The sequence below is a fragment of the Pseudophryne corroboree genome, chromosome 4 (assembly GCF_028390025.1).
Source record: "Pseudophryne corroboree isolate aPseCor3 chromosome 4, aPseCor3.hap2, whole genome shotgun sequence".
In the NCBI taxonomy this organism is placed as follows: Eukaryota; Metazoa; Chordata; class Amphibia; order Anura; family Myobatrachidae; genus Pseudophryne; species Pseudophryne corroboree.
In genome coordinates this window covers 325,719,512-325,736,808 of record NC_086447.1, presented here as the reverse complement: position 1 = coordinate 325,736,808, position 17,297 = coordinate 325,719,512, and the positions used below count along the sequence as shown (strand labels likewise).

At 46.2% G+C, this 17,297-nt stretch overlaps 1 protein-coding gene across 1 annotated transcript in view; it reads left to right on the top strand.

Annotated features, from left to right (window-relative positions):
• The first annotated feature begins 1,228 nt into the window (after positions 1–1,228).
• Positions 1,229–17,297, top strand: part of MELTF (melanotransferrin) — a 273,777-nt gene continuing 257,708 nt past the window's right edge. The window contains exon 1 of the mRNA XM_063916364.1: positions 1,229–1,335. Coding sequence (XP_063772434.1) covers positions 1,290–1,335 — 46 coding nt within the window. The 5' untranslated portion in view covers positions 1,229–1,289. The remainder of the gene's footprint in view (positions 1,336–17,297) is intronic.

Sequence of the window (17,297 nt, the reverse complement as noted above, 5' to 3'; positions counted from 1 at the left end):
CAAGCTTTCATTTAATGCATTTAAGAGTCAAAATATCTGTGTCTTCTTTCCTCCCATCGCTCTCTGAGAGGTTCGGCAATGTTGAGTTCAAGTGACAGCTTAACCTTTAATAACTGAGACACTATCCTTTGCTGACTGGAAATAGGTTGTTTAAGTACTTATATCTGAAATCTATATATATAGAAGGCAAATATCACTGACTCATCACAAAATCTCCTGAACCATAAGGCTGCACTTCCTACCCAGTGGTGGTTTTAGAGCAGTCCATTATTCAAATAGGAGAGCCACACTCAGCGATGATTGACAGTGTTTAGGGGTGGCAGTTGATGTGGCTCCCCTATATGAACAATTGAGTGCTCTGCAACTGCCACTGCAAAGAAGTCCAGGAACAGAGCATTGTGTCCTCCCCCCTTCACGACTTGGTATCGCCAGCACCATGCATTCTTTATTGCCCCGGCTGGCTGGGTGGGCTGTCTTAACTCTCCTCTGTGAGGGGGGAATTATCTCACCACTTTTAACCCCTTTGTGCTTGGAATTTTGTTTGAAAAATGCCTTCTTAGTGGGTGCTTACGTCACAAAAGCAAGCTACTGTCCAATTTTCAAGTTCCTATCCCTTATGGTTCAGTGGTATTTGCCTTTTTTATTTTTATATATATATATATATATATATATATATATTGCATACACATTTCTTGCCACTATGGCAAACGGGTGTGGTATGAGTTGCCGGCGGCCAGCATACCGGCACCGGGATCCCGACCGCCGCTTGCCAACAGCGGGGCGAGCGCAAATAAGCCCCTTGCGGGCATGTTGGTGTGCTATGCGCGCCACCCTATCTATTCTCCCTCCAGGGAGGTCATGGACCCCAAGAGGGAGAAAAGGTGTCGGTATGCCGGTTGTCGGGATCCCGGCGCCGGTATACTGTGCACCGGGATTCCAACAACCAGTATACTGAATACCACCCGGCAAACACAAATGTAGTTGTTACTGTATATGTAAAGGTGAGAGTTTGGGGCTAATGAACACAGTGAATGAGTACACACACTTTATTATGTGAGTCATTAAAGTAGTGCTCTGATTTGAAGACTCACGACAGACATTTTTCCTGAGTGTTTTTCATCTACCAGCTTCTCTTTGCCCTTTAGTCAAACACTCCTTAATATGGAACCTGGCCAGCAGGGAGCAGGCATGATTACCAAACCGCTTTTCATAAGAGTAGTTGCTTGGAATATAACAGTCTCTTTCTTGGAACAAACTTGGAGAGGTTGGAGTACGTAGCTGCAGGAGAGATGATCTGGAAAAGTTTGTTTTTCATTGGTTACTTCACCCAAACAAGTGAGTGTTCCTTTACAATATCATGTCAGTATTTATTATTTTGACTACCAAAATGTTAAAAACTTTTGTATTATTAAGTGAATTATAATGGGCAAGAACAAAACAAGAATGAAAAGTTTCATTGAAAACCATGACAATTTTTTTTATTTTAATGTGCATAAAAATCACTAAAAGATGTACTGTAAGCAGTTTAAATGAGTGCAGATATGAAACATTTCACTTTAATCAAGTTTCACTGTAATATATTTCCTCGGCATAGCACTTAGCCTATAAAAGTACATTATCTACATGTGTTGTAAAGAACATAACAGAAAAAGATCAGTATTTAGTGAATAATGTAAACAACGGCCACATTTATGAAGAGAGGTGCATTCTGTATCAATCTAGATTCCTGCTAAGAAATGTACCTTTGCCCCCATATGCCTTTTTTCTTTTATGTTGTTCCACGTCTATAACTCTTACACTCATGTCTTTAGAAAATGTTTGTGCTTGTATGCCGCTTGTTTGTGAGTCCATTATTCATGCACCTTTTTTGTTCAATTTCTTGGGTACGTAGAGACTAACAATAGGAGCGTAGTTATGTACATACACATAAAATTTCATATTTCCACATTAAGAATAATTATAAGAGAACTACCCAACCTTTTAGTACATTGGGGGAAACTTAAAACATAGGAGAAATTTACACCATGGTAAAACCTTGTTGCACTGCTGGTAGAACAGATTTGAAATGCACAGAGGGATTTATAATTGGCAAGGGTGTAAAAACAAGGCTGCCCAGTATTTGTTCTATACATGAAAAAGCAGTCTGTATTTACTCTGCATCCAAAAAGTAAATAAATACATGTGCGCCCCTCGCATTGCAAAATGGTTTGTTCCAGGAGCAAATTACTTCTTTTTTTTATTTGTTCCTACCTATTAATCAGGCCTTTAGAGAACAACTTAAAAACAAAATACTTAGGTGTAGTACTGTACCTGGTTATACTGTATAATTATACTGTATGTTCTAAAGATGCATACACATGGTGCAATTCTGGCTAAAAGCCTATTTTTACTTTGCGATTTCCCTTGAACTCCCCGTAGCCCAGAACCACCAATATTGACTATACTGTACATACGATGCAATTTTGGCTATATACAATTTTGACTATACTAGAAACTAGATTGTACACTTTCTAGTCAAAATTTACCAGACTGCACAGTTTATGTTTTCTTGTGATGCCGACCCCGCGGGAGCGTCCATCGGCATCGCAAGCTGTATACACACGGTGCGATATTTACTATGTTTTCTACCATTATGGACTATATAGTCCATATCAGTAGTTCAAATCGCACCGTGTGTATGCACCTTTAGTTAGGAAGTGTGTCTTTATGTGTTGCTACAGTTCCTAAATATAAGCTACTTTTTATGTTAGTCACATTATAAAACTTTGTTGCGACTAGCGTCAATTCTGTATTAGTTACAAAATAATTTCTAGAGTTTGTCAGATCTCATTTCCGTTAGAGAAGTTAATGAGCAAATGTTAAATATTCATTAGGGTTTTTTGCCCCTACACGTACATTACTGGTAGCTAACATAAATATGCATAACTATACATTTTCTATCATTTTGTTTATTCGTTATGGTTTAATTGTATTTTACACCGCAGCAGCTCCTACCTGTTTGCAGAAGAAGAGCTGCCTCTGGTTGTTGGTTGTACTGACTGGTACAGAGGAGGACAGCAGAGCCCTTGTCGCCATCAGGTTCCGACAACTGCACAATAGAGCTGACAGGACCAGCTCATGCACACACGTGACGACGAGACTGCATATGTGCAAAACACTGGCTTCTATGGACTGCATTGACTGCAGCCCATAGAAGCCAGCTGGGGCTGATGATACAGCAGGCTTCCAACAGGAAGCACTCTCTCTACTAATGTCAGCCCGGTCTGGCAGTCCCAGAGGGACACCTCACAATGGGACTGCCTGTGACTGACAGGTAGAACTTACTATAAGAAGTCACTGCCAGTCACAGTGAAGACAGTGCAGTCACGGACTGCAAGTGGCTCACTGAGGGTGGCGGATTTTACAGTTCTGCAACCCATGGGTAAAACCTGCCACTGCTTGTAACATATTTTCTGCAGCGGGTTACATTGGTTTCCACAGGGAACCATCAGGGTGTAGAGATGGATCTTGATCCAAGAACCAACAGGCTAAAGCTTTAGACTGTCCCAGGATGCATTGGGGCCTCCTCTATAACCCCGCCTCCAGGCACTGAGCTCAGTTTCGAGTTGGTGCCCTGCAGAGCTGCACTGGGCAGCCCTGAAAAATATTTTTTTAGAAGACTTCAAGGGCCGCAACACTTATATGTCAGAGTGACATTCTGTGCTGAAGCTGTCACCTCCCCAGCAGCGTTGCATACTCCTGCTGGCTCAGTTCCCGGGTACCTGCGGCAGGGACGCTCCGGTATTCAGCACACGGTCGCAGCTCTCTCTTGGTTCGCGTGGCTGCTATGAAAGGAGGTAAGAGGGTCCCCCAGGTGTTCCGATCGCAGTCTAGGGAGATGGACTGCAACGCTGGCGTGGACACTGTCACCGAGCAGGGACCCCACTATATCCACCAGGGCATAGGAGTACAGGTCGAGTGTACTAATACCCACTTTAATAAGACTCCAGAGTACCAGCTGGTGAGAACCAGCATAGGGAAGACGGCACTTGACCTGTAGCCCCTCCCCCCCCCGGTCCAGGGCGCCATCTACTGCTGGTGTTCCCGCCCTGGAGTTGCCTCACTCTCTCCCTCACTCCCCGACTGAGACGCTGGGCACCATCTTCTAAGCATAGCTGCAACTGTCTCCGGGACTGCAGGGCAAGGTCTCCCCTGTAAAATCTGCCTGTACATCAGCGCTGTGATTTTACAGACACTTAAGTATTCTACATGTCGATATAAAGACAGCATTAGTTAAGAACAAGTGTACCTGTGCCAGAATATATTGTACGAGTATTCTGATATATACATCCGGTCTCAGACCGCACTTTGTTTTATTTATATATATATATATATATATATGTGTTGACAAAAAATTGAAGAAACAGGGAGCGCCAATAGTGCATTAAAAGAGTACAATGGTTTTTATTTTTAAAAAATCCAGATCGGTCACAAGTAAAAAACCCGTACCATAAAAAGCGGTCAAACCACCGCTTGTATAACCAGCATAAGATTTTACCCCACTGTGCGTTAAACGCTGAAGAGAGCGGAGGGAGAGACATCTATTGTCGGCCGCTAAAGTGTTTGCGAGTGCTGTGATTGACAAAGACCAAGCCTACTGACGAAGTCGAATGACGAAACGCGTATGGGCGTGGTCTGACGTCGTGGATTTGAAATTGAGAATACTGCTTCGCACAGTGGGGTAAAATCTTATGCTGGTTATACAAGCGGTGGTTTGACCGCTTTTTATGGTACGGGTTTTTTACTTGTGACCGATCTGGATTTTTTAAAAATAAAAACCATTGTACTCTTTTAATGCACTATTGGCGCTCCCTGTTTCTTCAATTTTTTGTCAGGACTATCACCCGTTCGGGATCGGGTAACATTGGGGAGGCGACAGCTGGAAGCTCCAGAAGTGCACACTGACAAATTTTCCTTTCCAAACGATATTGGTTGTCAGTGAACCTAAGGAACATTGCTTCTCATTTAATTCTGTGGACATTTCAGTTCTACTGGACTTTCTATGTGTGTTTATATATATATGTATACACATATTTAAGAAAGTATATTACCGTTTGTTTGCGCTCATACTTTCTGTTCATATATATATATATATATATATATATATATATATACATATACATATCTACTAGTCCAGTGCAGTTTTATTGTCTTGATAAAATAATTATTTGCATTGTCACTGAGACTGTGTGTGCCTGTATCTGCTATGTGGATTTCACTTTCAGTGTATCCCAGATTTGTCTATCACTGTATTCTGTACCCTAAGGGACTAGGTGCGTCTGGGTCACATATATAGTGCTTCACTGTACCGTTAAGTGTATTCTACTGTGTACTCAGTCACATAATACCGGATTTATTTGCTGGTGTTGTGTACTGTGTATGCAGTCACATAGTACCGGATTTATTCGCTGGTGTGTACTGTGGCCCTCATTCTGAGTTGTTCGCTCACAAGCTGCTTTTAGCAGCATTGCACACGCTAAGCCACCACCTACTGGGAGTGAATCTTAGTTTATCAAAATTGCGAACGAAAGGTTCTCAAAATTGCGAAAAGACTTCTCTGTGCAGTTTCTGAGTAGCTCGAGACTTACTCTTCCAGTGCGATCAGTTCAGTGCTTGTCGTTCCTGGTTTGATGTCACAAACACACCCAGCGTTCGCCCAGACACTCCTCCGTTTCTCCAGCCACTCCCGCGTTTTTCCCAGAAACGGTAGCGTTTTTTCACACACTCCCATAAAACGGCCTGTTTCCGCCCAGAAACACCCACTTCCTGTCAAACACATTACGATCACCAGAACGAAGAAAAAACCTTGTAATGCCGTGAGTAAATTACCTAACTGCATAGCAAATTTACTTGGCGCAGTCGCAGTGCGAACATTGCGCATGCACAGTTAGCGGAAAATCGCTGCGATGCGAAGAAAATTACAGAGCGAACAACTCAGAATGACCCCCTGTGTACGCTGTCACATTCTAGGGTATTTATTCGCAGGTATTGTACTCTGTCTTGCTGTATCGTACTAATACGCACTGTTGTTACATAGCTGAAAATGTCTAACAAAAAGGGCGGGAAATCCGAGAACGCTCCTGCATCATGCAGTGCATGCACCAAGGATTTGCCTGAGGGGGAAGTTTTGTATGAGAGTCTGTGTACTACGTGCTATACATCTCCCAGTTAGTCCACAGCTCCTGTAACCAATCAGGAGCCACCTTGGGCGGCGTTCTCATCTATGTTAAATACGCTTGTGACACGCCTTACGCCCCCTATGGTAAATCCGCCTTGGGTGGATAATTTGTCTACCAAGTAACAGCATTTGAATCCATCCTTGGTTAGACACAAGACTGCCCCAAGTCACTCTCATGTCACGGGGTCATCTAAGCGGGCTACTACTTCCTCACAATCGTCTGATGACGATGGGGAGCATACTGTCCCACCAGACACTGACACAGCTGCTTCTGACAAGGAATCTACAACACAGGTTGATGTCCCTGACCTAGTGGTGGCTATTAAGCAGATCCTGCAAATATCAGATGATGATGAGGATTCCACTACGGTGTCTAAGAAACCTGATAAATGTAAACATCAGAAGGTAACTAAAACATTATTACTGCATTCCAACCATTTACTGGACGTACGACAAGAACCCTGGATTATTCCAGGGAAGAAATTGTCCCTGTCTAAATGGATGGTAGCTCGCTATCCTCTCCCTGCAGAGTTGTGTAACAAGTGGGAAAATTCACCGCCGGTGTATTGCCATGTCACCTGTTTGGTGGTGTCATCTACTCTGCCTGTCACCACTGTCACCTTACTGAAGGAACCGACAGATAAGTATTTGGAGGGATGCCTGAAGCCTATTTACTCCCTTACAGGTGCTGTACATAGACCCACTATAGCAACCTCCTGGGCCGCAAAAGGTATTGAAGCATGGGTTCAGGCATTAGAGAATGAGTTGCTCCCAGATATATCTGACAATGCCAGACAATTCCTGTCTCATATTACCACCGCCGCCTGTTACATACCGGAGGCGTCCTCTGAGGCAGGTGTATTGGCAGCCAAGGCAGCTACTACATCCATACTGGCTCGCCGTATTCTGTGACTGAGGTCATGGAAGGTGGACCTGGACTCCAAAAAGACCTTGGAGGTACTACCTTTTAAGGGACACATCTTATTTTGAGAAGACCTCAATAAAGTTGTGGCTGACTTAGCGGCTGCTAAGACTGCTTTTCTCCCTAATACTACCCCTTTGACACAGAAGGCAAAAGGTACCAATTTCCGCTCCTTTCGACCTCGAGGGAAAGCAAAAGGTCAGGCATATCCGAGACAATCTCATGCTTCCAAAACCACAAAGCCCAAGGCAAAACAATCTTAGGCAGCCCGTCAGCCTGCTTCTAAACACGACAAGCCTGCCATACGATGGGGCGGGCCTCCCCCTGGGGGACCCTAGGGTGGGAGGCCGACTACTGTGATTCACCCAGGTCTGGTTAAAGACCACTTCAGATGCTTGGGTGCAAGAAGTTGTCTCTCACGGGTACACAGTCTCTTTCAAAAGGTGTCCCCCTCGCCAGTTTTGCACCACGGATATCCCTTTGGATCCGTTAAGGCGCAAGCTCTACAATTGGTTGTGCGTTCCCTCCTGGAGACAGGAGTGGTGGTGCCGGTACCTCTGTCCCAGAGAGGCAAAGGATGTTACTCGACCCTGTTTCTCGTACCGAAACCAAATGGGTCTTTCCGGCCCATACTCAACCTCAAATCACTGAACAAGTTTGTTAGAGTCTCCAAGTTCCGTATTGAAACACTGCTCTCAAATGTACTGGCCATGGAACCCGGAGACTATATGGTATCCATGGATATACAGTACAAGATGCTTACCTGCATATACCTATTGCCATATCGCATCGGCAATATCTGCGGTTTGCTATTGGCAACCTCCTCTATCAGTTCCAGGCTCTGCCATTTGGACTGGCCGCGGCTCCTCGGATCTATACCAAGGTTATGGCCGTGATGACAGCTCATCTCCATCATAAGGGAGTCAGGATCCTGCCATATCTGGATGACTTGCTGATTCTTGCAAACTCCCATGATGTACTCCTCAGTCATCTGCAACTGACGGTAAACTTCCTACAAGCCCACGGGTGGCTCATCAACTGGAAGAAGTCCTCGCTGGTCCCAGCTCAAAGCATGGTGCACCTGGTGGCACTGCTGGACACACACAGTCAACGGCTGTTTCTATCTCCAGAGAAGGTCCTGAAGCTTCAGGACAGGATCAGATACTTCCTCTCTCGCCCAAGAGTGTCGATACACTAGGCGATGCAAGTACTAGGCCTAATGGTGTCGGATTTCGACATGGTAGAGTACGCTCAATTTCATTCCCGCCCTCTCAGATGTTAATAATTTCCAAGTGGCATGGCCTATCTCATCGGATCAGGTCTCACATGATCTCTTTTACTCCGGAGGTTCGTCTGTCACTGACCTGGTGGCTACAGGACCAGCAGTTGAGCAAGGGCAGTCCCTTCTGGATCCCCAACTTGGTCCTACTGACTACAGATGCCAGTCTGAGGGGCTGGGTCGCAGTGTTGGAGCAACACTCTTTCCAGGGATGGTGGACCAAGGAGGAATCACTCCTCCCAAAAAAACATTCTTGAATTGCTCTCTGCTACAGAACAGGCCTGTTCAAGTACGGTCAGACAACGCCACCACGGTTGCATACATAAACCATCAAGGAGGCACTCAAAGCCGCATGGCAATGATGGAGGTGTAAAAAATCCCTCGATGGGTGGAACGCCATCTGCCAGCAATATCGGCAGTATTCATTCCGGAAGTCCTCAACTGGGAAGCGGATTTCCTCAGTCGTCAGGATGTGCACGCCGGAGAGTGGAGTCTTCATCAGGAAGTCTTTCAAGTCCTAGTGGACAAGTGGGGCCTACCAGATGTAGACCTGATGGCATCTCGACACAATCACAAAGTTCCGATCTTTGGATCAAGAACCAGGGATCCTCAAGCAGCGTTTGTGGACACACTGACAATTCCATGGAACTTTCGGCTGCTCTACGTGTTCCCTCTAGTGTCTCTCCTGCCCAGAGTGCTACGTAAATTCAAGCAAGAAGGAGGAATACTACTTCTAGTCCCTCCAGCGTGGCCCAGACGGCATTGGTTCTCAGACCTGCAGGGTCTATCGATAGAGCATCCTCTCTACTTCCTCAATGCCCAGACCTCCTCGTTCAGGGCCCTTGTGTTGGGTATGGGTCGTTGGATAGACACAACTTATATCGACAGTCATTAGGTCGACAATGGAAGGTCGACATGGTCATTAGGTCGACATGTACTAGGTCGACAGGTCAAAAGGTCGACATGACTGTTTTGGGTGTCGTTTTCTCTGTAAAGTGACGGGAAATCCAAATTAGTGCACTGTGTCCCCTTGCATGGCGAGCAACTTCGGGTAAGGTTACCGTTCCAATCCTAGTCCACGTGGATCGTTAAGTATGAAAAAAACAACCTCATGTCGACCTAGTACATGTCGACCTAATGGCATTGTCGACTTTCAGTGGTCAACCTAAGTTGTGTCGACCTAACGATCGTAACCCCTTGTGTCTACCCAGACCTGGCCAGACTGGCTTTGATGGCATAGCTCTTGAAGCATCACTCCTGAAGGCCAAAGGATTCTCCGAGGCGGTTATCCAAACTATGCTGAAGGGTCGCAAACTGGCATCTGTGCAGATTTATTACAGGGTCTGGAATTCTTACTTCACCTGGTGTGCTGCTAAGAATTACGATGCATACAAATTCTGAACTTCCAGACTTCTGGCTTTTCTGCAACAAGGCCTGGACTTAGGTCTTCATCATATCTCTGCTTTTTCAGTGTGGTTTCAGAGAAAATTGCGTCTATTCCTGACGTTCATACTTTCACTCAGGGGGGTATTTTTACTAAGCTCACGATTTTGACCGATTTTGCGTTTTTTCTTCAAAGTGTCATCTCGGGAATTTACTAAGCACAAATCTCGGCAGTGATGAGGGCATTCGTATTTTTTTTTTTTTAAGTCCAAGAAGAAAAATACGAATGAATACACCATCGGTCAAATACGCCTGTTATTTGATAGAACTCGGTCATTTACTAAAATTTGTATTTCACAAACACTGCCGGCAATAGCCAAACACTGCCGTGAATAAATACAAATCGTAAAAAAAAAAGCAGTTTTAAAATAGACCTGCTTTTTTTTACCGTGTTCTGATAGGCATGCACGGATCCGTGAGATCCGTGCATGTTTATCAGTGGGAAAGTGTTAATTTTTATAAAAAAAAATGCGTGGGGTCCCCCCTCCTAAGCAAAACCAGCCTCGGGCTTTTTGAGCCGGTCCTGGTTGACAAAATATGGGGGGGGGGGGAATGACAGGGTTCCCCCATATTTCATAAACCAGCACCGGGCTCTGCGCCTGGTCCTGGTTCCAAAAATACAGGGGACAAAAAGCGTAGGGGTCCCCCGTATTTTTGAAACCAGCACCGGGCTCCACTAGCCAGGTACATAATGCCACAGCCGGGGGACACTTTTATACTGGTCCCGGCGGCCCTGGCATTACATACCCAACTAGTCACCCCTGGCCGGGGTACCCTGGAGGAGTGGGAACCCCTTAAACCAAGGGGTCCCCCCCTCCAGCCACCCAAGGGCCAGGGGTGAAGCCCGAGGCTGTCCCCCCCCATCCAAGGGCGGCGGATGGGGGGCTGATAGCCTTTTGAAAAAAAATTGAATATTGTTTTTAGTAGCAGTACTACAAGTCCCAGCAAGCTGGTACTTGGAGAACCACAAGTACCAGCATGCGGTGTAAAACTGGGCCCGCTGGTACCTGTAGTGCTACTACTAAAAAAATACCCCCAAAAAACAGGACACACACACCGTGACAGTATAATTTTTTTACATACATGCACACCTCCAAACATACATACTTACCTATGTTCCCACGAGGCTCGGTCCTCTTCTCCATGTAGAATCCTTGGGGTACCTGTGAAAAAATTATACTCACATAATCCAGGGTTTCTTGTTTTCTTTGTATAATCCACGTACTTGGCAAAACAAAAAAATGGAAACCTGACCCTTTCCCCGACTGCCAGGACCCCCCCTGACTCCTGTCAAAGAGGGTCCCTTCAGCCAATCAGATGGCGCCACGTCGTGGCACTCTCCTGATTGGCTGTGTGCTCCTGTAGTGTCTGTCAGGCAGCACACGGCAGAGATACAATGTAGCGCCTATGCACTCCATTGTATCCAATGGTGGGAACTTTGCGGTCAGCGGTGAGGTTACTTTCGGTCAACCGCTGACCGCAAAGTTCCCACCATTGGATACAATGGAGCGCTATCAGCCCCCCATCCGCCGCCCTTGGATGGGGGGGGGGGGACAGCCTCGGGCTTCACCCCTGGCCCTTGGGTGGCTGGAGGGGGGGACCCCTTGATTTAAGGGGTTCCCACTCCTCCAGGGTACCCCGGCCAGGGGTGACTAGTTGGGTATGTAATGCCAGGGCCGCCGGGACCAGTATAAAAGTGTCCCCCGGCTGTGGCATTATGTACCTGGCTAGTGGAGCCCGGTGCTGGTTTAAAAAATACGGGGGACCCCTACGCTTTTTGTCCCCCGTACTTTTGGAACCAGGACCAGGCGCAGAGCCCGGTGCTGGTTTATGAAATATGGGGGAACCACTGTCATTTTTCCCCCCATATTTTGTGAACCAGGACCGGCTCAAAGAGCCCGAGGCTGGTTTTGCTTAGGGAGGGGGACCCCACGCATTTTTTTTTTTTGCTTTTTAACAATTTTATTTTTTTTACGAAAGGTGCACAATGAAGCCCTGCACGGATCTCACAGATCCGGCCGAGATTCATTGTGTTAATGTTGGCAGTGTTTTACTATTCACTCCCGTAAAACACTGCCAAAAAATACGAATGACATCGACATCGGAAAACACAAAAATGTAGAATACGACAGCTTAGTAAATTAGTCGTAATAAATTCAAAAAGTTGCAAATTTACACTTTCGATGTTATTCGTGTTTGAACTTTAACCTCATTCTGAAAAATACGAATTTTAGTAAATATACCCCAGGGTTTTTTACGGATTCAGCCTCCCTATCTCCCTCCTGTGGCTCCATGGGATCTTTCTGTTGTCCAGGAACCTCTTGAGTCAGTGGACCTTAAATGTCTCACGCTCAAGGTCAGACCTAGGCGCTCTGTCCTGTCGTCCACCCTTTCTGATATTTCACTGTGACTGGGCGGTTCTTAGAACTCACCCTGGTTATTTGCCTAAGGTGTTGTCATCTTTTCACCTTAACCAAGAGATTGTGGTTTCGGCCTTTATCTCTTCTGATTTGTCCTCCAAAGAGTGATCTTTAGATGTGGTAAAGGGCTCTCCATATTTATGTGGAGAGGACTGCCTCTATCAGGAGGTCAGATACCCTTTTTGTACTTTTTGGCTTTCACAAAAGTGGCTGGCCTGCGAATAAGCAAACCTTGGCCAGATGGATCAGAATGGTGATTGCCCAAGCCTATGCGCAGGCTGGACTTCCAGCTCCTGCTGCTATCAAAGCCCATTCTACTCGGTCTGTTGGACCTTCTTGGGTAGCCCGCCGAGGCGCGTCCTCTGAACAATTGTGCTAGGTGGCTACGTGGTCCTCAGTGAACACATTCATTAGGTTCTATGCCTTCGATACTTTCACCTCCCAGGATGCTTCCTTTGGACGCCGGGTTCTCATACTCACTACGGCGCGTCCCCTCCCATGAGGAACTGCTTGAGGGCATCCCCAATGTTTCCCTGTGGAAACCAATGTACCCCGCTGCAGAAAAGGAGATTTATGGTACACTTACCATGGTTAAATCTCTTTCTGCGAGGTACATTGGTTCCACAGGGCGCCTACCCTGACACACCTAGCTTCTATGGGTTTGTATAGCATTAGCTTCTAAACTGAGCTCACAGTGCCTGGAGACGCGGTTATAGAGGAGGCCCCAATGCATCCTGGGACAGTCTAAAGCTTTTAGCATGTTGGTGCCTGGATCAAGATCCATCTGTACACCCTGATTTTTCCCTGTGGAACCAATGTACCTCACAGAAAGAGATTTAACCATGGTAAGTCTACCATAAATCTCCTTTTATACTACTGCCCAGCATATGCTTGGCTGATATTAACTGTAGCTTATCTCAATATATCCATTAAAGCTAATCTATATTAATGGACAAAATGGCATATTGTGGAAAAGAGATGCATTTAAAATAACACTATGTACTGTATAAAGCTGTATTAAAACAAATATGTGGAGAACTATGCATTCTAATGAAATATGGCCTGATATTAATAGTGCTTTATATAGCATAAACACGGTGCGATTTGAACTACTGATATGGAGTATATAGTCCATAATGGTAGAAACATAGTACATATCGCACCATGGTGGTCATTCCGAGTTTTTTCGCTCGATAGCTACTTTTAGCAGCAATGCAAACGCAAAGCCGCCGCCCTCTGGGAGTGTATCTTAACATAGCAGAATTGCTAATGAAAGATTAGCAATTCTGCTATTAAGTATTTCCTTGCAGTTTCTGAGTAGCTCCAGACCTATTCCTAGATTGCGATCACCTCAGTCTGTTTAGTTCCTGGTTTGACGTCACAAACACGCCCTACATTCGGCCAGGCACTCCCCCGTTTCTCCAGCCACTCCTGCGTTTTCTGCTGGCACGCCTGCGTTTTTTAGCACACTCCCGGAAAACACTCAGTTACCACCCAGAAACACCCACTTCCTGTCAATCATTCTCCGATCAACAGAGCGACTGAAAAGCTTTGTTCGCCCGTGAGTAAAATAGCATAGTTTTGAGTAAAATTGCTTAGCGCGTGCGCCCTATGGTGCATACGCATGCGCAGAACTGCCTGGATTTTAGCCTATTAGCAATTCTGCTAAAAATAGCAGCGAGCGAACAACTCGGAATGACCACCCATGTGCATACAGCTTGCGATGCAGATGGACGCTCCCGTGGGGTCGGTATCACAAGAAAAAATAGAATGTGCAGGCAGGTCAATTTTGACTAAAAAGTGTACAATCTAGTTTCTAGTATAGTCAAAATTGTATGCTCCGGGGAGTTCAAGGGAAATTGCGAAGTAAAAATAGGAATAGTAGGAACCCAGAGTCCAAATACTACATTGGGATCTCCCAACAGCAACCTAGGGGGAAATTTACTAAGGTGGGAGATTTTTAGAACTAGTGATGTTGCCCATAGCAACCAATCAGATTATATCTATTATCTGCTAGAAGCAGCTAGATAAATGGTAAGTAGAATCTCATTGGTTGCCATGGGCAGCATCACCAGTTCTAAAAATCTCCCACCTTAGTAAATTTACCCCCTTGTCTCAAACCACTCCATGTTTTTAAGGTGACCTCTAATTCTCCTCTGAAAATTTATTGGGAGATTAACATAGCTTTAATAATAATAAAAATAATAATAATTTTATTTCTATAGCGCTCTAAACAAGACTCAAGGTGCTTTACAGACATCAAAAACAATACACATAGGGGGTCATTCCGAGATGATTGTAGCTGTGCTAAATTTAGCACAGCTACGATCATTCACACTGACATGCGGGGGGACGCACAGCACAGGGCTATATCCTGCCCCACATGTCAGTGCCGGCCCCCCCCGCAGAAGTGCAAAGGCATCGCACAGCGGCGATGCCTTTGCACTTCAGGAGTAGCTCCTGACCAGCGCATCTATAGCGTGCTGGCCGGGAGCTACTCATCGCTCCCCATCCCACAGCGGCTGCGTGTGACATCACACAGCTGCTAAGGCCCGCCCCCCATTCGGTCTGGCCATGCCTGCGTTGTCCGTACCGCGCCTACAAAACGGCGTCCAAATGCCGCCGTTCCGCCCCTCCCCGCCCAGCGACGCCTCTGCCTGTCAATAAGGCAGAGGCGATAGTAGCGGCTCGACAGCCTTCGGCCGGCGCATGCACAGTTCTGACCCGATCGCACCGCTGCGATAAACTGCAGTGTGCGATCGGGTCAGAATGACCCCCATAGTACAGAAGATTAATACAAAAGAGTCTGCACACGAGCCCCCTCCTGTCTTAATATGTCTCTGGGTGTAGAAGATGATATGAGTTTATGTGAAGCAGACACAACACCGCAATGCATGTGGAGAGCAGAGAGGTCAGGTGCACAACTGTATTCTTAAATGATGTTGGAAGAAGACACTTACCAGTTTTCAGGGCAAATTCCATTAAGTGTAAGGTATTGTCTGTGCACAGTATGGGTACTTACAGGAGGGAAACCTTCATTCGTCTATGGGGTGTGACCAAAAACGAGCAAGGTATATCCTGCCAGAATAACATGCAATACGTATAGTGGACTTTACATGATCCTTCTTTGCTTCAACGACATTTGTACAGCAAGAGTGCCAGCTGAATACCAGAAGCCATAATCAATATGTCTAGGTCCCACGGTGCTCTAGTTCTACAAATTGTTTTCATTAAGTGGTATTTTGTGTATTATAAGAATGTTACAAGTCATCATGGATTTTCCAGACAAATTAAATGGTCTAGTGAATAATGAAATTATATTAGTAAACAGAGACAGTGTGCCTATACTCCGACCACAGTGTGAGAAGGGAATATCTTACAATAGCAGCTTGTAAATGTGTTGTTGCTGTACAGTGCAGAGTTACAAATCATTATGAACAAAAGAAAACTCTTCAGTTAATTTAACTTATATTCACAACAAGCTATGCAATTTCACTGTGAAAGAAAGTAACACAAAATGATCCCAACCTTTCTCTCAAGCTGTTACTATTTGGATACTGATTGCCTTTTCAACAGAGTTTCTATTGGGTTAAGGTTCTGGCTCTGATTGGGAACTAAAATACACTTAAGGTGCATACACACTAGGCGATTTTGACCTCAAAGTAGCTCACTTTTGGTGTTTTGAGCTACTTTGAGCTCAAAACCTCCTAGTGTGTATGGTCAGGCGATGAGCGCTGAGCGCTGATGCGCACATCCACATCATCGCTGGCAGCCACCGTCCGTCGGCCTGTTTTAGCGGCCAAGTGAACCACTTTCCAGTCTCCTACTGTTGAAAGGGATTCATGTATGCACTGTGCGATTTACGGGCCAGCGATTTTCAAATCATCTCTCGGCATACACACTGGGCAAAATGCACCTTAACGTTCAACCCAACCTAAATCTCCCCAGCTCCAAGGTTTAGCAGACAGGGCCATTCTTTCTTTGTGAACTCTCAATTCTATGGGTGTATATATATGTCTGTAAAAGCCGGCACTCCTTCTCTGCTGTGACAATGTGCGTTGGTGCCCTCCAGTTTTCCACACTCCTGCTCGAAGTTGGTACCAATATATGTGTCGTGAGGCGGCACTCAGACGTCTAAATAAATGACACTAAGGATCCCCTTTGGTGAGTCAATGTTTCAGAGTCCCTTTACTTCAGCTCTTTGCCCCTTGTAGCTATGCCCCCTGTAGTTGTGCCCCCTGTAGCAGTGTCCCCTGTAGCAGTGTCCCCAGTAGCTTTGCCCCCTGTAGCTGTGCCCCTGTAGCTGTGCCCCCAATAATAGTGCCCCAGTAGTTCTGCTCCCTGTAGCTGTGCCCCCTGTAGCTGTGACCCCAGTAGCTGTGCCCCCAGTTGCTGTGCCCCAGTAGATTTGCCCTTTGTAGCTATGCCCCCTGTAGTTGTGCCCCCAGTAGTTGTGCCCCCAGTAGCCATGTCCCCTGTAGCAGTGCCCCCTAGCTGTGCCCCCAGTAGATTTGCCCCAGTAGCTTTGCCCCCTGTAACTGTGCCCCCTGTAGTTGTGCCCCCAATAATAGTGCCCCAGTAGTTCTGCTCCCTGTAGCTGTGCCCCCAGTAGCTGTGCCCCAGTAGCGCCGCTTACAAACACACACAATAAAAAAAACAACAACACAAAACTTACCAGCCCCGCTCCTGCTTCCGGACTGCTGCTGCGCTGCCCTCCGTCTCCTTCCACCGCTCCTCTCTATGGGAGAGACGTCATGACATCTCTCCCATAGCAGAGCTGCACTGACACTAGAGGTCAATTATTACCTCTATTGTCTGTCAGTGGAGCCGTTTGCAGTGGGCACCCAAACAGCCCACGGTACCTGCTGCAGCCGGGGGAGAGGGAAGCAGGGATCAGTAGCGGGTCTTGCCACGACAGCGGCGTCCCGCTACTGTCCGGCACTCCCAATGGTAGTGGGATAGCCGGGCAGCGCCAGTTCCATCAGTGATTTTAAAGCATTGCACGCCAGGCCGTCT